This window comes from Equus caballus, chromosome 20 (assembly GCF_041296265.1).
Source record: "Equus caballus isolate H_3958 breed thoroughbred chromosome 20, TB-T2T, whole genome shotgun sequence".
Taxonomy (NCBI): Eukaryota; Metazoa; Chordata; class Mammalia; order Perissodactyla; family Equidae; genus Equus; species Equus caballus.
In genome coordinates, this window is record NC_091703.1 from 44,320,224 (window position 1) to 44,342,264 (window position 22,041).

The 22,041-nt window shown below is 58.8% G+C and overlaps 1 protein-coding gene across 10 annotated transcripts in view; it reads left to right on the top strand.

Moving 5' to 3' along the window:
- The window catches only part of FOXP4 (forkhead box P4), a 51,089-nt gene that overhangs the window by 24,907 nt on the left and 4,141 nt on the right, over positions 1–22,041 (top strand). For 2 of the 10 annotated variants that reach the window (XM_070245548.1, XM_023624909.2), the window contains exons 3-14: positions 5,404–5,499; positions 11,391–11,513; positions 12,067–12,153; positions 13,665–13,812; positions 13,938–14,151; positions 14,413–14,517; positions 15,271–15,358; positions 16,411–16,494; positions 16,598–16,805; positions 16,883–16,959; positions 17,797–17,898; positions 21,386–21,507. In XM_070245548.1, coding sequence (XP_070101649.1) covers positions 5,404–5,499; positions 11,391–11,513; positions 12,067–12,153; positions 13,665–13,812; positions 13,938–14,151; positions 14,413–14,517; positions 15,271–15,358; positions 16,411–16,494; positions 16,598–16,805; positions 16,883–16,959; positions 17,797–17,898; positions 21,386–21,507 — 1,454 coding nt within the window. Of the gene's footprint in view, positions 1–5,403; positions 5,500–6,162; positions 6,773–11,390; positions 11,514–12,066; positions 12,154–13,664; positions 13,813–13,937; positions 14,152–14,412; positions 14,518–15,270; positions 15,359–16,410; positions 16,495–16,597; positions 16,806–16,882; positions 16,960–17,796; positions 17,899–21,385; positions 21,508–22,041 lie in introns of those variants that run through there. The other 8 variants (XM_070245550.1, XM_005603898.4, XM_070245549.1 and 5 more) reach the window with 6 other exon arrangements.

Consider the following 22,041-nt stretch of genomic DNA (forward strand, 5'->3'; position numbering starts at 1 on the left):
GGCCCAGGGGATTCAGGTTCTGCTTCTGCCACTGTGTGACTTTGGGCATGTCACTGCCCCTCTCTGGATCTCCGTTCCCTCACCTATAAAGTGAACTAGATCGGCGCTTTGCAGACTTTGTGCTTGAGATCTATAGTAAGAAAAATATTCTCCTTGGAGCCCAGCACACACATTTCATGACACAATGCTTATGCTTACCTGGTAATCTGATGTTTTCTTTTGTGTGTGTATGTGTGTTTTCCTATGTTTTTTGACCCACTAAATTGGAATCCTGACCCACCATTAGATCATGACTAGCAATTTGGAAAACACTAGACTAGATGCCCTCTAACATGACCAGTGCACCAGGCCCATGGTCTGTGCTTCTGCCTCTCCATTCTCGAAGTTCAGTCCTTCAAGCTTGTTTCTCTGAGCACCACATCCCCACCCTCCCAAACACAAACACCGTAGGGCTGGGCCCCCAGTCAGACCTGGACTCCTCCAGCCTGGAGAAAGGACCGGTAAGCAGCCCTGCGCCTGGCTCCATAGGGAGACACCTGTGCCTGCCCTGAATCTCAGACGGAATGAGGGTGTGCTCTCTTCCTGGAGATGAGAGACCCCACTGTGCCAAGACTTGTTTTTCTTTTCACAGCAGCTCCCTGTTGCCCTCAAAGCTTGAGCTTCATTCACCTCCACCCCAACCGCCCTCCCTGGATGCCATCCGTTATAAGCCATTTGTTCCTAATTGTGGAGATCCTGCTAATGACTCTGCATGGGCGATGGGGGGAGGAGAGTTCAGCTTCATTAGCGAGACTGACTTCTTAGGCTTGAGGGGGAATGAGGGTGGGTGTAGGCTGGAAGAGCGTTTGGTTAGCAAGTTCTTCCAGGTGGCACTGGACAAATGACCAGGAGCTGCCTGGGATGATGAAAGATTAATAGTAATGTCAATAGTTAACGTCCATCCAGAACCCACTTGGCGCCAGGCACTGTGCTGAGTACTCCATGTACATCATCCCATGCGCTCTTCACAACAACCCTGTGAGCTGAGTCCAAGGTTATTCCTATTTTGCACAAGAAGAAACTGAGGCTCAAAGAGGTGAAGTGACTTACCCAAGGCCACTCAGTATACAGTGGAGCTGGGATTTGGATCAAGATCTCTTTGACCAGTGTCCAAGCACAGAATGGACCAGTACTGCCTCCCTTAGAGGAAAACTAGACCTTTCTCCCCAAACCACAGAGCTGGGCATTTGGTTTTCAGGCCAAGAGGTGGAGGGAGGAGGAAAATGAGGTTTAAGAGGCCAAATGGCTCCCAGTTTTCCATTCTGCCCTGAGCCCATTCTCCTGTCCACCGCTCCGCCCAGGCTCTCCATGATGGCTCCTTCCGGTGTGGGATTCTAAATGCCTTTTCCCACCCAGGGCTGTATTTGGGTATCTCTGGCCCCCAGGGAAGGGAACTGAGCCCACCTTCCTCCTGGAGATTCCTTTCCTGGTCTTCTCTGCCCACCTTAACCAGCTTCACCTCCCCTTCCCACCCAGGCAGCTGAAAGCACACAAGATCCCAGGGAAGGCAGATTCACAGGACTCGCGGGACTGTGCCTGAGATCACGAAGGCCCCGAGTGGGGTGAAGGGGGCTGGGCAGTCAGAGGTGTCCACACTCCGCTTCCTAGCCATGGGACCTTGGGCTTCAATTTCCTTGTCTGTAAAATGGAGACAGTGACATCTGCCCTGCCTAGCCCAAGGTTGGGAAGTTCCAACTCAGTGTTTGTAGAAGTGCTTTGAAAACTGCCAGGCGCTATACAAAGGCTGGTTCCTAAACTCTGTGTCAGCCTGTGCCTGCCTCCATGTTCCGCCCAGACTCAAGTGAATTTCACAAGCGTGTCTGCTGTGTGCTGCTGGCTGGGGCGGGGGCGCAGATACCATTGACGACATCTATGTTTTGAAGGAGGCTGTGCCTGGTCAGCATCATCAGAGAAAGCGGGGCTGGATCTGTCAGGGTGGGGGGCTGTCATTTCCCACGTCTCTCAGGTGGGTGGTCCAGTGATGTATCAGGCCCTAGTCCCAGCAGGCAGTGTAGACGCTGTCGCCTGGTACGTCGGAGTGGTGCATATGACTTGAGTGGGGCTTCAGAAAGTCTCAGACCTACCTGATCCCTTAGGTGACCACCCTGGAGGAGGACATCATGGGCTAGAGGGCCTCCCCACACCCCCCTCCTCCTAGAACACCATCTCTGGCTGGGGGTCTGGATGTGTGGACAGTGATGGCAGTGGTGGGGAGTGGAGAATGGAGCAGCATTAAATGAATGTGTCCAGGCCATCTGGGGAGGGGAGCTTGGACCCCAAGCCCACGGTCTGCTCATTACCCCCACCCCTGGGCGTCTACAGGGTGATCTTTAGGTAGTACCGAGTCCCAAATTGGGTCAGGGCTGGGCTGTAAGCAAGTTACGTGAAATGACCTTGTGTTGTCCACCATCGCCTCCCCACCTCCTCCAGGCACAGGGCCTGTACGTGGCAGGCGGCCATGGGTGTGAGTGAAGGGAGGAGAGGATGAATGGTGAAGTCCCTTGAGGGCTTCAGACCCTGTGGGCTCCTCCAGCCTCTCCTGCCACTATCCCCAACACAGCTCGATTTTCTGCCCCTGGGAATGGTTTCAAGGTCACTGGACTCAATGGCCAGTTCACCCCTCTCTGGGGTGAGGGGTCGCCATGCCTGGAACACACTTCGCCCTCTTTGTCCACCTGGTGAACTTGTCCTTCAGGCCTCATCAGTGCTGACCCCTCCTCTGGGCCCTGGTGCCCAACGCCCACCTCCACTTCAGTCTCTGGTACCTGCTGTCATTCACAGCACCCAAGCCGCGAGCCCCAGGGCAGGGCCACAGTCTGTTGCTGTGTATCCCCAGCACCGCGCATGATCCTGGCACCCAGCGGGCGCTCAGTAAACAGGAAGGAAGGAGTGAGTGGGAGAAGAGTGGGGAGTCAGAGGAGGGGGCAGCCTTGGCCAGGCGAGGGTCTCACCTGGCTCCTCTCAAGTGGCCTGAAGTCGAGGCCCTGGCTGAGGCCTGAGGAAAGGCCCAGGGTAGGAGGAGGGGCCTGTCACAGGGACGTGTCACAGGAATGAGGTTGCAAGGCTGTGTCGTTTTTTCCTGTAAATCTTGTAATTTCATGCTCCAGGGGACCACAGAGTAAGAGAGTCAGTGGGGAGTGAATCCAACTCCCCAGGCCACCCCACCCAGGAGGCTGCGTGGGGCTCCCCCAACTTCCCCCAGAAACCCCTCTTCTGTTGTTCCCCTCTCCCCTCCAGGCATCTCGGGGGCTTCAACTCCCCATCCTGACCTTTCCCCTTTGGGTTGCCTGGGCTGGCCAGCTCCTCCAAGCCATCTTCTTCCCCCATCTTGCCCTCTGACCTCTGACCCCTCCACTTCTTTATCCTACCTCTGCCTTTGGAGAATGAAGAGCATTTGTTCAACTCCTGTCTTTAGACATGGAGGGGTCACTAGAAGCAAGGTAGACAGGCAGGGGCTCCTTCCTGAGGACCACCTGGCCACCTCCCTTCCTCTCCTCGCCCCCTCCCCACTTTCCACAGCCTCTCAGAGCATTTTGACTCAGAAAGGTCAGACTTCTACTTTCTGAAGTGAATCTTGAAGAGAAGAAACCCCAGGCCACCTCTCCGGGTGTGAGGTTCAGGGGAAGAAAGAGGGGTCGGGGATGCCTGGATCCGGGCGGCTGGTGAGAGCTCGCTGGTCTGAACTCCAGGTCTGCGGGGGTCACATTCCCATAGACACACCAGTGTGTGTTTAGGTGCCGTCCTAAGGTAAACGAGATGCCAGGCTCCAGAGAGGCTCAGCTGTTCGATGACAACGAACGGGCTGCGAAGGGAGATGTGTCTGTATGCTCGGTACACAGTGGGCGCCCCATAAGTGTTTGCTGAGTGGCGAGTGTGTGTGAGTGCATCCATATTCTACCTTAGAGGTTTTGCCCTATCTGTGCTTGTGGTAGGGTAGGAGAGGAGGATCACGTAAGGACAAACAAGTGTGCGTGTGGATAGATGTGCAAGTGAGCCACAAGTGGGCACAGCTCATCTAATAGGTGTGCTGGACAGGAGGCGAGGGAGAGAACTGTCCAGAGAGTTATGAGAAGGGAAGGGAGTGGACACTTTATGAATGCCAACTAAGTGCCAAGCATTGGTCCCTAAGTCCCCCAGATTTAGAGATGGGCATTTCAGAGATGGGCAGTGCCCCAGTCTTGCAGATAAGGAGACTGATGCCCAGAGATATGGAATAACCTGCCCAAGGTCACAATGCTGGTAAGCACATTCAAACCCAGGTCTGCCTGATGCCCGAGCCCATGTCAGAGGCCTGGACACAACTGCTCTGGCTCCCGCAGAGGTCTTCAAGGAACCTGGAGGCAGGCAGGTTTTGTGCTCCTGGAATGGGGATTCAGGACGGGTCTGCATGTCCCCTGCCTCTGAGCCCCCCACTGACTCAGAGTAGGGGGATGGAGGGCTTGGCTGACCTCATGGAGAACTTCCTGGACCTCCCTGATCCCTCAGTCTCCTACCAGACCTCTCACTGCCCATCTGCCCATCTCAGGCCCACTGACTGGCTCGGGATGGTCCTGCAAACTCCATATTCTTCCCACTCCTATGACCCCGCTGGCTCACAGTCCGTGTTACTCGCCCATAGTGCAGACAGACCTTTCAGAACTTGATTGAATTCCCCCAGTGCCATGAGGTCCTGCACCAGACCGCCCGGACTCGGAAAGCCACACAGTGCTCAGACCTTGAGACCCTACCCTCCTCCCCCTGACAGGTGAATACTACTCCTTTAGCCCCCAGACTGACCACCTAGTAAGGCAGATGGCCTTGGAGCCAGGCTTCCTGGGCTCAGATGCTGGCCCTGACCCCTCCTGGCTGTGAAGACAAGTTACTAACCTCCTGGAGACTCAGTTTCCTCATCTGCAAAATGGGCCTGATATCCCTGCCTCACAGCCTCACAGGAGAGGATGACATGACATCTTGCCTGTAAAGTGCTTGTCACATAGTAGATGCTCCACAAATAGTTCCATCATAACACCACGAGTCCACCCGCTGTATTTTCCCCTGGGGGCCCCTTCCATTGGCTATCCCCACTGAGTCCCAGCAAAACCTCACCACATCTCAGAGTGAGTCCGTAGGGGCTCTGATCCCCAAGGCCTGGCAACTCCTCTCAGTGACTCCTACCCTTGTCTTTACCCCAAAGGCCAAGTGGTCCTGTGACCCTCTCACCCCCAAGACCTTCCACCTTACCTTGACCTCCTCCCCTTTGCTACTCCCATACTCCCCCCCCCACCCCCCCCCCACCCCCGATCCCGCATTGACCCTTGACCTCCCACCCGGCCTTTTGGGCCACTGCTGGATCCTGCAGGCCCACTGACCAGCCCTATCTTGCAGGCTCTCCAGGTGGCCCGGCAGTTCCTGCTGCAGCAGGCCTCCGGCTTGAGCTCCCCAGGGAACAATGACAGCAAGCAGTCGGCCTCTGCCGTGCAGGTGAGGAGGGCACCCCTCTGGCTCGGGCTGGGGCTGGGGCTGGGGCTGGGCCAGGTCGGGAGGGTGGGCTTGGCACAGAGGGAGGGGAGGGACCAGGTGGAAGACTGCTCCGGCCACTCCCAGTGCCAAAAATTGGGCGGCTCCCAGGGAAATGCAGGCCCTGCAGCGGTGGGCAAGGAAGCGCCCACTTTCTCTCACTTCCCACCTGGTCCCCCAGGCCTGCCTCCGCTTAGCCAGTCTCTGTCCTCAGAGTCCAGTCTGCGCCCAGCTCTGTCTTTCTGGAGCTCCCTGCGTCCTTCCTCTTGTCTGGCTCTGCCTCAGTCACTTCTTAGGGCCGTTTCTCCGTCCCTGTGGGTCAGTCAGCGGCCCTCTCCGCTCCCCTCCCGGGCTCTCTCAGTTGCTGAGGCCACCACGTCCCCTGGTATCTCTCAGCCACCACTGTCTGTCTCCCGTTTCCTGTCTCTGGCTGTCTCTCGGTCTCTTTTGTTTTCCTTTGCACAATCTGCCCTTTTCTTCCCCCTCCCTTCCCCGCAGCGGGCTGGCCCATCTGGCTGGCGGGGGGAGGGGAGAGCTGTGGGGGGTGGGCGGGGGTAAGCCGGGCCTTCTGTTTACCTTTTGTGTCACAAAGAACTTGGGAGAATTGCAGTCGGAGTCGGGTGGGTCACCCCTCGGGCAGCCCGCTCCCCCCCTCGCCCCGCAGCCAGCCTCCTGCTCCCCCCCACTCCCCACCTCCGCGGCGGGGGGAGGCGGAATGGGGGAGAGGATTAAGCGGGGCTTTGAAAGGAAGTTTATCTAAGGGAGGAAGGGCGAGCGGGATCCTGAGCGAGAAGCCTGGAGTCTGGCGGGCGGGTGCTCAGGGAAGGAGGGAAGCAGGAGGAGGGCGGGCGTGGGTGCAGGGTGCTGGAGCTGGACCCTGAGGGCGCCTTGAAGAAGTTCACCATGCCGACAGTTGGCCCTCTTAGAGGTCTTAAACCTGATGAGACGGCCCTCGAAGGGGAGGAGTCAGGCAATGAGGGGGTGTGGCCTGAGGGGGGGAGGGGAGGACCACATCTGGAAGGTCAGTAATTGGAAGAAGGGAAAGTTCTCACCCCATGTGGTGTCCGGACTGGGTCTCTTAGAATTAGGGACCACCCTGCCCATACTCCGGGGATCTGAAGTGGCCCTCGGGCAGGGGCAGGCTGGGGAACAGGTATGTTCCCCCAGACCAGAAAGGGCTTGCTGACCCAAGGCAAGAGCGAAGCAGCTTGATGGTAGTTGGAAGGATGGAGGTCAGGTATCAGGAGGGACTTTGTAGCTGGGTACACTGGGGAGGAGATCTGAAATGATGGAGGGAAGAGGGGAGGTGATGGAATCTTCCTTAGAATGAGAGAGATCTCCGTATGGCCTAGGATGAGAGGCAGAGGTTTTGGTCCGAGGGACAGATAAAATGGCCCTTTTCTCAGAACTTCTCTTTCCTCGCCTCCTCATCTCCTAACAATTGATTCATTCGTTCATTCAACAAATACTTACTCAGTACTTCCTAAACTAACAAGAGTGCTTACCAGGAGGCAGACGTTAAGTGCTTTACAAGTGTCATCTCATCTGATCCTCACGGTCATATGGGGTGGATGCTGTTATTAGCCTCATTTTGTAGGTGAGGAAGCTGAGGCCCAGAGAGGTTAAGTAACTTGTCCCAAGTCACACAGCTAATAAGGGACAGAGCCAGGATTTGAACCCAAATAACTAGCTGCAGAGCCCACACTTTAATGCCTGCACTGTGACGCTGCCGTGTGTTTAGCACACAGTAATGCCCTTGTATCACCAATAATCCCCAGGTACGGAGCCTGGGCCCGAGGAGTCTCTGGGTTCAGAGAGATGCGGGTTCTTGGGGCCATGTCTGAACTTCCCCAAGAGCCTGGAGCCCTGACTGTTGATCCTTCTCCTTCTCCTCCAACCGTGGATACCATCTTTGCCTCTGGTCCCCACCTTCAAGCTCACGGTCTCCGGGGAGGTGGGGCCTCTGTCTTCCCAGTGGGGTCCAGGGCCGAGAAATGGCTTTTCCGTGAGCACAGGGCTGGTGGGGGGATGGGGAAAATGAGTAGGAAAGTGCATTTTGCTGATTTGGAGCTTGAGTGACTTGAATGCAGGGGGTCCATGGCAGCTCCTTTCCCAGTGGCCCCCACGGGATGCTGCTCTGCTCCCCAGCTCCAGGCAGGATTGCCTGCCCACTCACCTCTGAGCCGTGTTCACCCATTCTAGAGCCAGCTTCACAAGACTTCCTAGAGCAGATGGGGTCTCGAGTTCTAGCCTAGAGACTGCCTGGTTTGTGCCCCAGCCTGGGCCCCAGGCAGGGAGAGGGCCCATAGAAGGTGGCACTGGTAGCTGGGAGTTTGGGCAGGGGGTGGCTTCTGCCAGGCTCCTTAGCTCTGTCCAGCCTATGTCTCATCTTCTCAGCGCCCCTGAGGCTTACCCTTCTGGCATGTCTAGAAGTTCTTCTTGGTCTCCCACCACTATCTTTCTTGCTGCAGCTCCAGCCCAGAACTAGTCTGAGGACTTCCTTCTGGTCCTTTGCAAGGGAGCTTAACCTAAACCAAGCTGTGGCCTGGTCTCCCCACTCACCGAGGGACCCCAGACCCCATACTCTAATGGTTGAGTTTGGTTCCTTGATTCTGGCACCAAGTTGCATCCATCCCAACCCTCAGCGTCAGCACCTTCTCTGCTCCTCCTCCACAGGCTATCCAGCCCAGCACGCTGAGTTCGGTGCGTGGAGGGCCTGGGGCCTGAGCAGGGCCCTGAGGGAGGGGGCTTGAGGCAGCTGTTGGCATTTAGCCTCGGCTCCCACTGCCAAGGCTTCAGTAAGCATGTAACTAGCCTGGCCGCTCTCCAGATGGTGAGTCACGGCCTCGCCGAGCTGACGGTGCCCATCCTGACACATCCCGGCCTGGCGAGGGGTCAGAGGAGACACCAGGGGAGCTCCAGCTCAGTTCTCAGCACCCCGAGGGATATGAGGGGAGATGGATGGGTCAGCCAGCTCAGGAGATCACCATGTGGCAGCCACCTCACTGACCTTTCTTGACCCCATTGGGCCACCTTAGAGACAAGTACCCACAAGGTAGATTCTTCCAGATCTCTGCAGCCGCCTCTCCAGCCAGCTGCTCAGCCAATTGGCAGGAACGGAGGGGCCGGGGAGGCCTTCCAAGGTCATCTCTTTCTCTGCCTTCAAGTAGGAAAGCCCCAAGGAAGGAAATGCCACATCCTTTCTTGCATGCCACTCGCAGTGACTCACAGTGCCGGTGCCTGGAGACATCTCCTGGGTGTCTGGTCTCAGTCTCCCTGCTGTGGGCCATGTCCACATCCTCTGGTTCAGTTCCTGCTGTGACAAGAATGCGGCGCCCCATGGTTTTCTCCTAAGTGACCCTTGCCATGCAGTGCCCTCTGGGGCCCCCGACGAGCCTCAGGTGCAACCAGGGAGAAGGAAGAGGGGAGGAGAATAGAAAAAGGAAGAGGAAAATCCAGAAGGTTTTAAAAGTAATTTTCTGAGCATTTGTATGGAATTTAATGGCATACAAGTCACTTGCACTGACTCCTCTTGATACCCTCATCCCGGGGTGGCTGTGAAGATTCAGGGAGATAATGCACGCAGAGGGCTTAGCCAGGTGCCTGGCCCATCCTTAGCAGTCAACAGCATCCTCTGTGGGGTCCCAGGACACAGGAGGGTGGGTGTTCCAAACCCAATTAGCAGATGGAGAAAGTGAGGCTTGGTGATTTCAAAGACTAGTCAGTGTCAGGGACAGGAACCTAGGTCACCTGACTCAGAGATCCAGGACTCTGAGCTCAACACCACCGTGTTGGGTGCCCCCCTGGGAGGAGGAGGAAAGAAAGGACAGATGAGCAGCCGCCCCGCTGCCTCGAGGCGAAGGACACGGGGGCTGGCTCTGAAAGGAAGTGGGTCTGTGCCACTGTCTGCTCCCCACACCAGGCCCCTCTGAGAGTGAGGACCAGAACACCCCTGCAGCCTGGCCCCCCACAGCCTCCCCGGGGTACATGGTAAAGAGGGAGGTTGGCCTTTGGGGTCTCCAGCCCCCTCTCTGCCCCCTTCAGCTCCCTGGATGGTTCCCTGTCCACACTCTCCCTAACCCTTCTCAGGACCTGCTCTGGGGTGGGGCAGACAGTGTGGGTTGCGGAAACACCGGGAACCTGGGCACGCAGACCTCGGCTTGAATCCCAGCCCTGCCACTTCAGGCTCCTCACTGGAGACCCCCTCGGAGCCTTTGCCTTCATTTGCACAGTATGCCCGTGGCTAAAAAGCAGGGTTGTGCCCCTGCCATACGTCTGCACAGAGACAGTGGAGGTAAAGGAGGAATGTCCAGGACTGGGGCTCAGCCCATAATTATGGGGCAAGAAGAGTTGGGGGCAGTGGGCCTGCCTGATGTCTCTGGATCCACCACACTCCCCATGCCCCCCGGCCTGGGGACTCCCTAACTGGTGGTTTGAGGCTGAGTCCTGCCCCAGCCAGGGATCTGGAAGGAACTGACTCCTCCTCCCCTGCCCCACCCCCTGGGCTGGGGGGAGGTTGACAGGGGCCACAAGTCCCCTGGGGACCTAACCTGTCACGTCCTGCCCAGGACAAGTCCCTGCAGGACACTCCTCCCTGACTGGGGCGCCCTGCACCCCTCCCTCCCTGGCCCAGAGCTGGCAGAGGGGCCTCTGATCTGCTGGGGAAGGTATTTCAGCTCAGGAGAGCAGATGCTTAGTGAGTACCTGCTGTGCGCCGGGCGCCTGGGAGTGAGACGGGGGTTAGAGAAGAGTCTTGTGCAGGCAGGGCTCAGAGTGGTGGGGGTGGCAGAGAGCCCCATCAGGGCACCCATCCTGCTAAGACGGGAACAAGACAGCGTTGCACCTTGGGCCTCGCTGGCAGTGACTGCACCAGCCTGGGGGGTTCAGGGGAGGTGGGGCTGGGCCAAGAATGACGTTATTGCCTTCCCCTGAACCTTTTGTCTGTAGCTAGATTCTCTGGGTCTCCTGTAGAGGCCTAACCCAGGGCAGGGGCCGGAGAGCTGCTCTACTTTGAGAATCCTGTGTGTTCCAGCTGGAAGGGGTCATCTCTTGTAGTCCCTGTTTTCTGTTTGAGGAAACTAACACTCAGGTGACTTTCTGGAAGTCACACAGCGAGTTCAGTGCAGAGCTGGGAGTAGAAGCCTGCCTCCTAACTCCCTGCCTGGTGTTCTTTCCACGCCACTGCAGACGTAACTGCACCTACACACACACACACACACCTCTCCAAGGATGGCACTCCCGGGGCTTCAGCTCTGGGGCTGTGTGTGTGCCATCTAGACAGGAGTGCTGGAGGATGTGAGGTGTGTGTGAGCAGGGCCAAAGTCCAGGTCCTCCTGCCGCATGGGCCTCTTTCTGAATCCTTCCCGTCGCTGCAGACGGCCCTCCTGGCCAGGCCCACCTTGTACACAGTGTTCTCAGGATAGATGAGCAAGAGTTGGGAATAGCTGGCGGCCGCCCCTCCCCATCACTGGCGGAGCAACCGTCCAAAGCATGGGCTCTACTGAGCAGTGTCCCTCAAGTCTTATCTTCCTGCCCCGAACATAGCACACCCCACAGGAATAGCCCACCCTTAGCACTTGCTCTGTGCCAGGCTCCCATCTCAGTATTAGCTCACGAATCCTCACGACAACGTGGAGAGGTGGGCTGTTGCTCCTTCCATGTCAGAGGCAAGAGAACAGGGAACAGGGTGGTAAGTCACTTGTCCAAAGACACCCGGCTAGTCGGTGGCAGAGCCAGAATTTGAACCCAGGCTGTCTCACTGTGGACCCACTCTCCTGTACTGTGGGTGGGGCCTTGGCGCACGCCCTCCCCGGGGTGGGGCTGAGGTGAGCAGGCTAACAGGGCCGATCCCACAGGTGCCCGTGTCGGTGGCCATGATGTCGCCGCAGATGCTTACCCCCCAACAGATGCAGCAGATCCTGTCGCCCCCACAACTGCAGGCCCTGCTCCAGCAGCAACAGGCACTCATGCTCCAGCAGGTGAGTCTGGCCTCAGGGCAGCGGGAAGCCAGGAAGAGGAGGGCGGTGGGGGCAGGCTCCCACCTCCTACCTGTTTACTACCAACACCACTGAGGGCCAAAGCATGGCAGAAACCAGAGAGACTGCTTGGGCCGGCCTCGTCTGCATTCCTCCTGGGCAGCTGGGGGGAGGTCAGAGGTCAGGCCTCTCCCACAGCAGCCCTCCCATTCTCGCTCCCTGCATGCTGGCCCCACCTCTATCTCCAGAACCCCAGAGAAGGGCAAACTACTAGAACATCCCGGCAGCTTGTCATGACCTATTCAGGAGACCACCAAGAGGCAGGGGGGCTCAGAGGTGTGGGGTGAAGCTCTGCTCCCTCCCGGTGCAGACCCTGCTCAGGGAGCCTCTCAGAGCAGACTAGGGAGAGCAGACCTCTCCATGCCCGGCCACAGTGAGACTCCCACTCCTGCCTCCAGGAGCCCAGTCACGACGGGGCTGGGGTTGCTCTGAGGTCAGCACTGCCCGAGGTCACCCACTCCCACCCCTGCCTCTGTCCCCCTCCTCCCGCCCCCAGCTGCAGGAATATTACAAGAAGCAGCAAGAGCAGCTCCACCTGCAGCTCCTCACCCAACAGCAGGCTGGGAAGCAGCAACCCAAAGAGGTAAGGGCGCTGTCACCTGCCGCCCAGCCCCAGCCAGGCCCGAGCCTGGGAGTCCCAGGGCTGTCAGGAGAGAATCGCCTTGTGGGAATAGTGGAAGTCAGGAAGAGGCCAGCGGAGGGGGTCAGGGAGCACGGGGAGGAGGGCTCACATTTCTCCACCCCCCATGCCCCCCAGTCCTCTCCTCGCCTTGTGTTGTTGGATTAAGGAGAGCAGGAAGGCAGAGCCCTGGGCTGTCTCTGTGCACAGGCATGTAGACATGTGTATGAGTGACCGTTGCGTGGTCCGCTCTCATGACCAGCTGCCTCAGGTCATGCCTGCTTCCTGCCCACTTGTCTCTCAGTGACCCAGCATTTCACCCCTCCACTCTCTTAGGAATCTCTCAGTCTCTCAGCAAACCACACGCCTACCCAGCCCTGCCCCCTCCAGAGAACTCCCCAGCCTACACCCCATGTCTCATCTGGGCCACGGTGCCTCCTGAGCTTCCCTCCTAGGCCCTGCTGCCCTCCTCCTAGAACCCAAACATGCGCCTCCCTCCTGCGGCCCACCACAGCGAAGTTCTGAGTCGTCTCTTCCCAGAAGGCTGCCCTGCTGACACCCAGTCATTCCCCAATGCCCTCAGCCTCCCCCCTCAACCGTCTTGTAATTGCTGACTGCATTCTCGGTGTTATCTCTAGGCTGCGTTTACCCAATAGCCAGCCCCCTACCCCACCCCACCCCACCCCCAGGGGAGGCAGGCAGGCAGTGACGTCCCTGCCTCCCAGGCACCCAGGACACGCTTGGCTCCTGGGGCTCCGAAAAGACTTGCTGACAGCCTGACGTGTCAGTGCCTGTGTGAAGAACTGAATCTGGAGGGGAGGGGGGCAGGGCCCAGAGCAAGAGAGAAAGAGAGCGAGACCTAGAGCATGCGAGGGAGCATGCACCTGGGCAGTGCCATGTGCCTGTTCCCTGAGCCTGGCCCTGATGACCAGCTGATGCTGATCTTTTAAAGTCAGTTGGACCACTTGATTCTCTGTATCTAAGAAGCAAGAGAGGAAAGGAGCTGGAGGGGAGAATGCCCCCTCCTCAGAGCAGGTGGGGGGGCTCCCCGGGCATGTGGGAAGGGTGCCTGCCAGGCGGGAGTGGCCCCCGGAGTCTGACAGGCTCATCGATCATCGTGATGAGAGCCCCCCCCCCCAGCCAGGCGCGCACAGCTGCGGTGCGGGAGCAGAAGCGGCAGGAGGAGGGAGGCGGGAGCAGGGAGGGCGTCGTGCTGCGTGTCTGGGTCTGGCTGTGTGTGTGTTTGCGCGCGTGCGTGCGTGCGTGCATGCGTGTGTTTACTGCGAGGAGGCATGCAGCCCTATGGAAGCTGGGCCGGGAGCAGAGAAGCTGCAGCCGCGGACGCCGCAACGACAGCTCCGACAGCTCCGGGGGCTGACCGGCCCTGGGAGGGGGTGGCCGCAGGCTGGGCGCCAGATGGCACGCCCGAGGCTGATGGCACCCCTCTCTGCCCGCCCCCTCGGGCCCCCCACCAGGCACTGGGGAACAAGCAGTTGGCCTTCCAGCAGCAGCTCCTGCAGATGCAACAGCTGCAGCAGCAGCACCTGCTCAACCTGCAGAGACAGGGGCTGGTCAGCCTGCAGCCCAACCAAGCCTCGGGGCCCCTCCAGACCCTCCCGCAAGGTGAGTGGCCCGCCCCTCTCCTGGACCCAGCCCCACAGCCCTCACTGTACCCGGGGACTAGCAGCCCCTGCTCCAGGGGCCAGGTCGGGCGTCCCTGCCAGCCTCCCGCTCCCTCTCTCCCACAGCAGCCGTGTGCCCATCGGACCTACCCCAGCTGTGGAAGGGCGAGGGTGCCCCCGGGCAGCCCGCCGAGGACAGCGTCAAGCAGGAGGGGCTGGACCTCACCGGCACGGCCACCACCGCTACCTCGTTCGCCGCCGCCCCCAAAGTCTCACCCCCCCTCTCCCACCACACCCTGCCCAACGGACAGCCCACTGTGCTCACACCTCGGAGAGACAGGTACGGGGCCCAGGCTCAGAGGGGGTGTTGCTGACCTGCCTGAGGGCACACCTGGACCCCGAGGAGGGCAGCCGTGGTGGGGGTTGGAGCTCGGGGACCTGGAAGTTTACCCCTCTCCCAGGGCACGCACACTGTGCCCAGCCTCTGGAAAACCCATATTAGGGACAGAAACATCACCAGCAGGGGAGCTGGGGCTGAGCTGGACCCACGGCTGCTACAGTCTTCAGGGTCCCTGACCACTACCTCTTTCTGCCCTCCTAGCTCCTCCCACGAGGAGACGCCCGGCTCCCACCCCCTCTACGGACACGGAGAGTGCAAGTGGCCTGGCTGTGAGACCCTGTGTGAAGACCTGGGCCAGTTTATCAAGTAGGTGTTCCCTCTACTCTCCTTTTCCCCCATCCCTCCTCCCCCGTGGCAGCCTTTCCACAGAGCCCCCTCACCCCTCAGCCTGGGCCCAACTTGCCCCTTCAGCCACCACCTACCTGCCATCCTCCCCCAAAGAGGGGCCTAGTTCCTTCCCTGCCTCCATCAACTCCCCCATCACTCCCACCCCCTCCCCGGTCTCTATTCCCCGGCCCCGCAGGCTGCCCACCCGGCCCCAGGCTGCTGGAGCCCAGCAGGGTAGGGGTGTGAGGAGGAGAGGACTCCCCCACCGCCCTCCCCAACCTCCCCCATACTCAGCCTCAGAGAGTGACGGCCTGGTGACGGCCGAAGGCCGGTGGACAGGCAGGGCCGGAGGCGGACAGGCGGCTGGCAGCGGGCAGCCAGCTGCCATGGCGGTGCCAGGCTCTGTCACTGACTGATTAACTCCACTGTCTCCCAGACCCTGGCAGCATCAGGGTCAAACAAATTGTTTTCACGCTTCGTCAGAGGTTTACTTAATTAGTTCATTTGCAATTAGATCTCTCTGTAGCGGGGATTTTAGCAAAGACATCAAAGGAGGCTGACGAGAAAGTGGCTTCCTCCATCGCCCCGTTTTTTTTCCACCTCTTTCCCTCCTTTGTATCTTGGTCTGTCTGCTCTGCAGGCCGTGGGCGGGATTAGAGGATGGGACGGGAGGGTGGTGACAGCAGGAAAACCAGGCCCGACTTTCTCTTCTCTGCCCTCCTCCCTCTGAAGACACCTCAACACGGAGCACGCCCTGGACGACCGCAGCACGGCCCAGTGCCGTGTGCAAATGCAGGTGGTGCAGCAGCTGGAGATCCAGGTGCGGGCAGGGCCGAGGGGGAGGGGTGGCAGGCTCTGGCCCCACCCACGGGCTGCCTCTCCAGGAGGGGTTAGGAGGTCCCACGGAAGGGTCGTCTTAAATTTCTAGGTCCTAATTACCAGGGTCAGGAGGTATGGGCAGGAGGTACAGGCAGCTGGATTGTGAGGGAAGCTGAGGTTAGGGGTGTCTCTGCTGGGAGACTCATACTAATAAAAACAACAAAAATAATGTTAATGGCTACCATTGAGCACTTTGTGCTGTACTGACTACTTGACCCCTGTAACTCAAGGGATCCTCTTAAACAACCGTATATGGTGGATACTATTATTATCCCTATTCTGTAGATACAGAAAACAGAGGCACAGAGAGGTGAAGTAGCCTGCCTCCCATCATGCAGCTCGCGGGTGGCAGGGCCGGGATTAGAACCTAGAGGCAGTCTGGCCTCCCAGTCTGAGCTCTATAGCACGACACACTCAGGAGGCTGCTCAGGACAGTCCACAGGCAGCCAGTCAACTCTTGTCCATTTCCCTCTGGCCCCGAGCAGACGCCCTGCAGGGAGAGGGTAGACATGAAAGCTCTAATGAATTTATGAATGGGGCGAATGCGTCATCTGTCCTGTGCTCCATTCAGCATGTGAGGACCCTCTCGGGCATGAGTGCCCCTGAATTTGGGTGTTGTTCTGCCATAGCTTCTGCCCTTGCTGGGGAGAAGAGGCGTGCATTCTTGGGAAGGAGGCCCCGACTTACAGCTGCTCTGATGAGCCTGGGACACTCAGTCGGGAGGAGAAGCAGGGAGGGCTTCACGGAGTAGGCAGCCCCCAGGGCCTGGCCTTGAGGGTGTGAGGAGTCAGAGGGGCAGAGGAGAGCGGAGGCCTTCCAGGAGCAGGGGCCAGAGAGAGGGAGCCGGGGTGCCGAGGCAGGGAGGCGAGTGGTGGTGGGAATAGGGGCTTTCGGGGGAGTCTGGTGGGGAGAGGTGGGATGTAGAGGAGGAAGAGGACCCGGCTGCCTCCAAGACAGGTGCAAAGGCCCTGCTCACCTTCCACCTCTCCACAGCTCGCCAAGGAGAGCGAGCGGCTGCAGGCCATGATGGCCCATCTGCACATGCGGCCCTCCGAGCCCAAGCCCTTCAGCCAGCCGGTGAGTGACTCCCCTCCCCATGGCCCTCCCCAAACCCCTCTACAGCCCCCCCGGGGACCCCCACCCTCTGGTGCTGGTCTCAGCGCCTCCCCGTTGCTCACAGCTGAACCGGGTCCCCGGCTCCTCCTCATTCTCCAAGGTGACCGTCTCCGCAGCAGACTCGTTCCCAGATGGTCTCGTGCACCCCCCCACCTCGGCCGCGGCCCCCGTCACCCCCCTACGGCCCCCTGGCCTCAGCTCTGCGTCCCTGCACAGCGGGGGCCCCACCCGCAGGAGGAGCAGCGACAAGTTCTGCTCCCCCATCTCCTCAGGTAAGGGCCGAGGGGAGGGGCGTTTTCCCTAAGCTGGGCCCCCCAGCGGCTGCCTCATCCTCCGCCTGTCTCCCCAGAGCTGGCCCAGAATCATGAGTTCTACAAGAACGCCGACGTCAGGCCACCCTTCACCTATGCCTCCCTCATCCGCCAGGTGAGCGGGAAGGGGACAGACTGCCTCCCCTGCCCTTGCGCAGCCCTCCGGAGGGTCCCGGGCGGAGGAGACCACCTGCCCCCTCACATCTGTCCTTTCCTCCTCGGCTGCACAGTCTCTCACACACAGGCGCGGCTGGGCACACGAACGGGTCTCTGGGGGCACACAGTATTTTTGCTACTCAACACCCACTGTGTCATTCATTCGCTCATTTCCACGTACACACTCCCGTGAGCCTATTTTCTGATAGACTTATGGTCACTCTTTGTCTGCCTCCTCCCCTCTCTCTCACACATGCACACACACACCTCTCCTCCCTTCTCATGTCCTCAGTGCTCACGTAATAGTCACACTCACACATGAACATACATTTACACATATGTCCTCTCGCTCTGATCTCCGCACACAGGGACACACCCTCACACATATTCTCATACACACACACATCCATCCATCTCATGCTTAGGGTGCCCTTTGCCAGAATCAGGATCAATTCCGTCAGCCCCACCCCAGGACATCTCGCTCCTGAGAATACTCCTTTCATTCCCACTCCAGGGCAGGGGCGCTGGGAGCCATTTTCACTCCACAAGAAATGTGTGTGCCCCTCACACAAGTGTGTAGGTTCCCTTTGGCCTCTGGCTGGGCTGTGAGCAGCCTGCCCCTCAGGGACCAGCGAGCACCCACCAGTGCTCTTGTCCACACGCTTCGGAGCAGGTCTCCTCTGCTCTCAGGGTGACGTAGGGGCCAGGTGGAGGACAGATCCTAGGGGAGAGAACACAGGCCTGTGACCCTTCGAGGCCCAGACTGAGGGTCCCTTGGCATCTTCCTTGCCCACAGGCCATTCTGGAAACCCCCGACAGGCAGCTGACCCTGAATGAGATCTATAACTGGTTCACCAGGATGTTCGCCTATTTCCGGAGAAACACGGCCACCTGGAAGGTGAGGCGTGCCCTTTCCTCCTTGCCCAGGGCCCCAGCCACCCTTGGACATCTCCACATCCTGTCGAAACCAGGGCTGCCTAATAATTAGTCCCCTTGAAGAGCCGGTTCTACAGAAATGTCCCCACCAGGGTCCAGGCTGGGTAGTGGGGCCCTCCACCCCAACTCAGCAGGGGCCTGGAATGTGCTCTGACTGCCTCTTAATGACGCCTTCCTTCTGGGAAGAAACCCTCCTCCTCTCAGAAGTGCTCTTTCATGGGCCCCAAAGACTCCAGCCCCATGAAGTATGGCCTCAAGGTGTTGGTATGCCTGAGCCTGGTGGGGAGGCTTGGCTCACATTCACGAGAGACCCTAAGGGTCCAGCCAGGTAGCTTGGCTAAAGGCGCATGTTCTGAAGCCCAGGGTGGGAATAGGGGTTGCGCAGGCCCAGACACGCGCATGGACCAGGGCCTGTGGGCAATACACTGGGTCACAAACACAGGCACTCACACATTGTCCCTGGCTCTGCCATCGGTGGCAAGAAGATAATTGTCTTCATCCAATTAGTCATTTCAACATCTTCAGCCATAAGAGTTTTCCTGGGGGACCAGAGACAGGCAAGGGAGGGACCCTAGAAAAATGGAATAGGGAGATGTGGGCTGGGGCGCTAAGCCATTTGTTTTTCTGTAGGCAAGATGGGGTGTGTGTACGTGTGTGTGTATCTATCTGTCTGTCTGATGGGTGAGAATATTAGGGTCTGTGCAGCAGGGCCGGAGAGAAATATCTAAATTTGGAGAGAGTAGGAGGAAGGGGAAGGGAGTGTTGGCACCCTGTGGGGAAAGTTAGACGCCAGGGAAGGCACCCCTGTCTCAGAACCTTAATTGGATCTCTGGCTCTTGAGTCCCCCTGCTGGCCAATGCAGGCACTGCAGGTTACAGGCCACCTCCCCTCCTCCCCCCAGGTTGCAACAAGTGCCCCTGGGGAACTCGCAGCAGTGCCCGGGACTGGGTGGGGTCTGCACAGGACCCAGCCTTCTCTACTCCGGGGGTGTGTAAGTGCAGCAGGAGGTGCTGCTCCATGACCTTCCGTCTCCCCATGCCCCATTCCCAAAGCTTGGGAAAGAGGCTGCCAGGCTGAGACAGCAGCTCGGATTGGCTGTGAGTGATGTCATTTCCCGCCAACCACAGTCCTGCCCTCTCTTCTAGCCGGCAGGGCCTCCTTGGGACCACCTGGTCCTGTCTCCAACCTCCAAGCCCATTCGGATACCAGGTTTCATAAATGACAGCATCCCGTCCAAGCCCAAAGGGTCATCACGACCAGTGTCTGATGTTTACGTTAATGCTGCAGCTTCCTCCTCTGCCTTTAGGGTGACGTGTAGACAGTGTAGAGCCTGTCTTCTGTAAAACAGCCTCCTTCTTGGGGGCAGGGGCCACTCACCTCCTCTCCTCCTTTCCTGTTCTCTGTACCACCCCTCCTGCAATTTCTCTCCTTCCTGGAGGATGGGGAAGCTGGTTGGGGTGACTTGCTTAAACCTCTCAATGACCATCATGAAGCTGCTTCTCCCGTAGGCCAACCCCCTGGCCTTCCATACCACCTTCGACTGGTTGCCCAGCCTGGGTCATCTCAGTAGTGCGTCTCTCCCTCCCTAGTCCTCACTCCATCTCCCCTCACCTGGTCCAGGTCCCAACAGGAAGCTGGCTGAGTGACTGAGTAGGTGACCTTCCCAGTTAGTGGGGCTCTCCTGCTGCTTCCACCACTTAGGGCACTGCCTGTGCCCTCCTCGTGGTACAGCAGAATCCATCTCAGCTTGAGGTCCACTTTGACCTTCAGGATTTTGGCAGCCAAGCTTCATTCATGTGACTTGGGAGATGCCCCCTGGCCACACCCAGCTCTCTTTCCCTTCCACCTCAACTTCCCACCCATTTGTCTGCCCTTGGAGGTCCCACCTCATCTTCTCCTCAACTATTTCAACTTCCCTCCCTCTTCCTTCGCCCTTTCTGGCCCCTATCCTGAGATGCTGTCCACTTGAGACCAGGGCAGAAGGGTCGGGAGCCAGCGTGGGCCAGGCCAGCTGCTGCTCATCTGGCGACGGTGCTGCCATCTGCCAAGCTGATGGTCCTCACCGGCCCTCCCCCGTGTCCATCCCTCCCAGGCCCATGTTGTGGGCCCATCCTTTTGTTTACGCAGCCCCTGCCAGACCCCTTAAATTGCCGTTAATGTTTCAGCGTAACGAATTAGTCTCTCATCACGAATCAGGCTTCGAAATGAGGGAAAAAAGCCCCGGTGAGGCCATCCTCGGAAATTGGGGTCATTCTCATTTGCAAAGCGGAGGATCGGAGCCCCGTAATGCGGGCAAATTTATTCCGAGGCAGGAGCCCCGGCGTGATTAGGCCCTTTGTAATTATCGCTCCAAGAGATTCCACTCCAGCCGCCCGCCTCCCTCGTGGATTAGCGAGCGAGTCGGAAAAATACACAGGATTTAATTAGAGGCAAATTAAAATTGGTAATGAAATCGGGCCAGTTGCAAGTGGCAAGAGTTGGAAGGGAGAGAGGGAGAGGGGATCTCCAGGGGCACGGGCTGCCCGCCCTGCCTGCTTTCTTCCCCGTTTAGAAATGTAAAGAGGAGGCAAGGATGGGGACCAGGGGGAGGCTTAGGGAGGACAGGTACCAGGGACAGGGCCAGGCACGGCTGAGGGCAGGCTGACAGGAGAGTGCAGGGACAGGACTGAGGGACCTGGCGGGAGGGTAGTGGGTGGATTGGGGCCCTCGCCCAGGCTCCCAGGGGGGAATTGGGCCAAGCACCCCCGCCCTCACCAGAGTGTCCTACAAACCAGATGACCTCAATTCCTGAAGCTATCCTGCCAGGAGGAGGTGGGAGCGACAAGGTGACTTTTCCTCTTTTCTCTCTTCTTCCTGCCTTACAGCGGCTAAGCCCACACTCTCCTTTCGCCCAGTTTATTTATTTCAACAAGTATGTATTAGGCCTCGACTGTACACCTCGTGCTCTCAATAAGCTGTCTGTTCTGAGCCACAGCTCAGAGTCACGACGCCCACACTGCTGGGGTTGAGGAAGGCCGTGGTGAGGGTGTGAGCTAGTGAACGGAGAGTCTGTGTGCACCAGAGACAGGTGCCCCAGGCTCCAGGTGCCGGGGCCTGAGGGATGTCATGCCGATCAGGAGCCCCAGGTCACAGCTACCTGTATCTGATTAATGATGAGGGGAAAACAAATTATGGCTACGTAGGTACCATTTAGTTGGTAGACCGAGTTTCCCAAGGCATGGCAGGGAGAAGGGGAGCGGAGAATAACTGGGCTGTTGGTGGTAAAGACGCTGGGAGCCCCTGGCTCCAGGGGCAGGTGGGGGCCTGCCACCCCCTCTGGCTGTGTCTCCTCCCTGCTCGTCCCTGGACTGGGGAAGGTGGGACGAGGGGGCACATGAGGACTTTCCTATGCGTGCTCACCCGAACGGAGGAGGAGGGCTGAGCACCTGCCCTCATCCCTGTGCCCCCAGAACGCCGTGCGCCACAACCTCAGCCTGCACAAGTGCTTCGTGCGCGTGGAGAACGTCAAGGGCGCCGTGTGGACCGTGGACGAGCGGGAGTATCAGAAGCGGAGACCGCCAAAGATGACCGGGTGCGTGGGCCCAGACCTGGGCAGGGGCAGCCACCTGTGTGGCATGGGCCGGGGCCGCCCCGTGCCTCTCCGGGGGCTGTGCACCGAATCCTTCCCACTTTGGGGTGGGGCCACGAGACAAGGGGAGGAGGAGCCCAGGGAAGACAGGAATGTGGAAGTGACAGATGATTAGAAAGAAGACATTTATTTCTGTCTTGTTCTGTTCTTCTGACTGAGGGAAGGAGCCGAGGGGGACCTGGCACCAGAGGGAGATAGCAGCCCAAGGCATCCATGGCTAGAGCTGGGACATAGGCAAGTGCCAGCCAATGTGGCCATTGGTTAGGGAGCTGCCATCCTCGGAGCCACTCTCCCCCATCTTATCACAGGAGGAGCCAACCTCTGAGATCCCCAGGCTCTCTTCTTCATTTTTCAGGGAGAGGAGGCCCAGAGAGGGCAAGGGGCTGGAGGGAGGTCACACAGCAGATCATGGCAGAGGGGGTTCTCCGACCTCCTATCTTTTGTGTTCTGCTCTACCACATAGCATTTTCAGTGGAA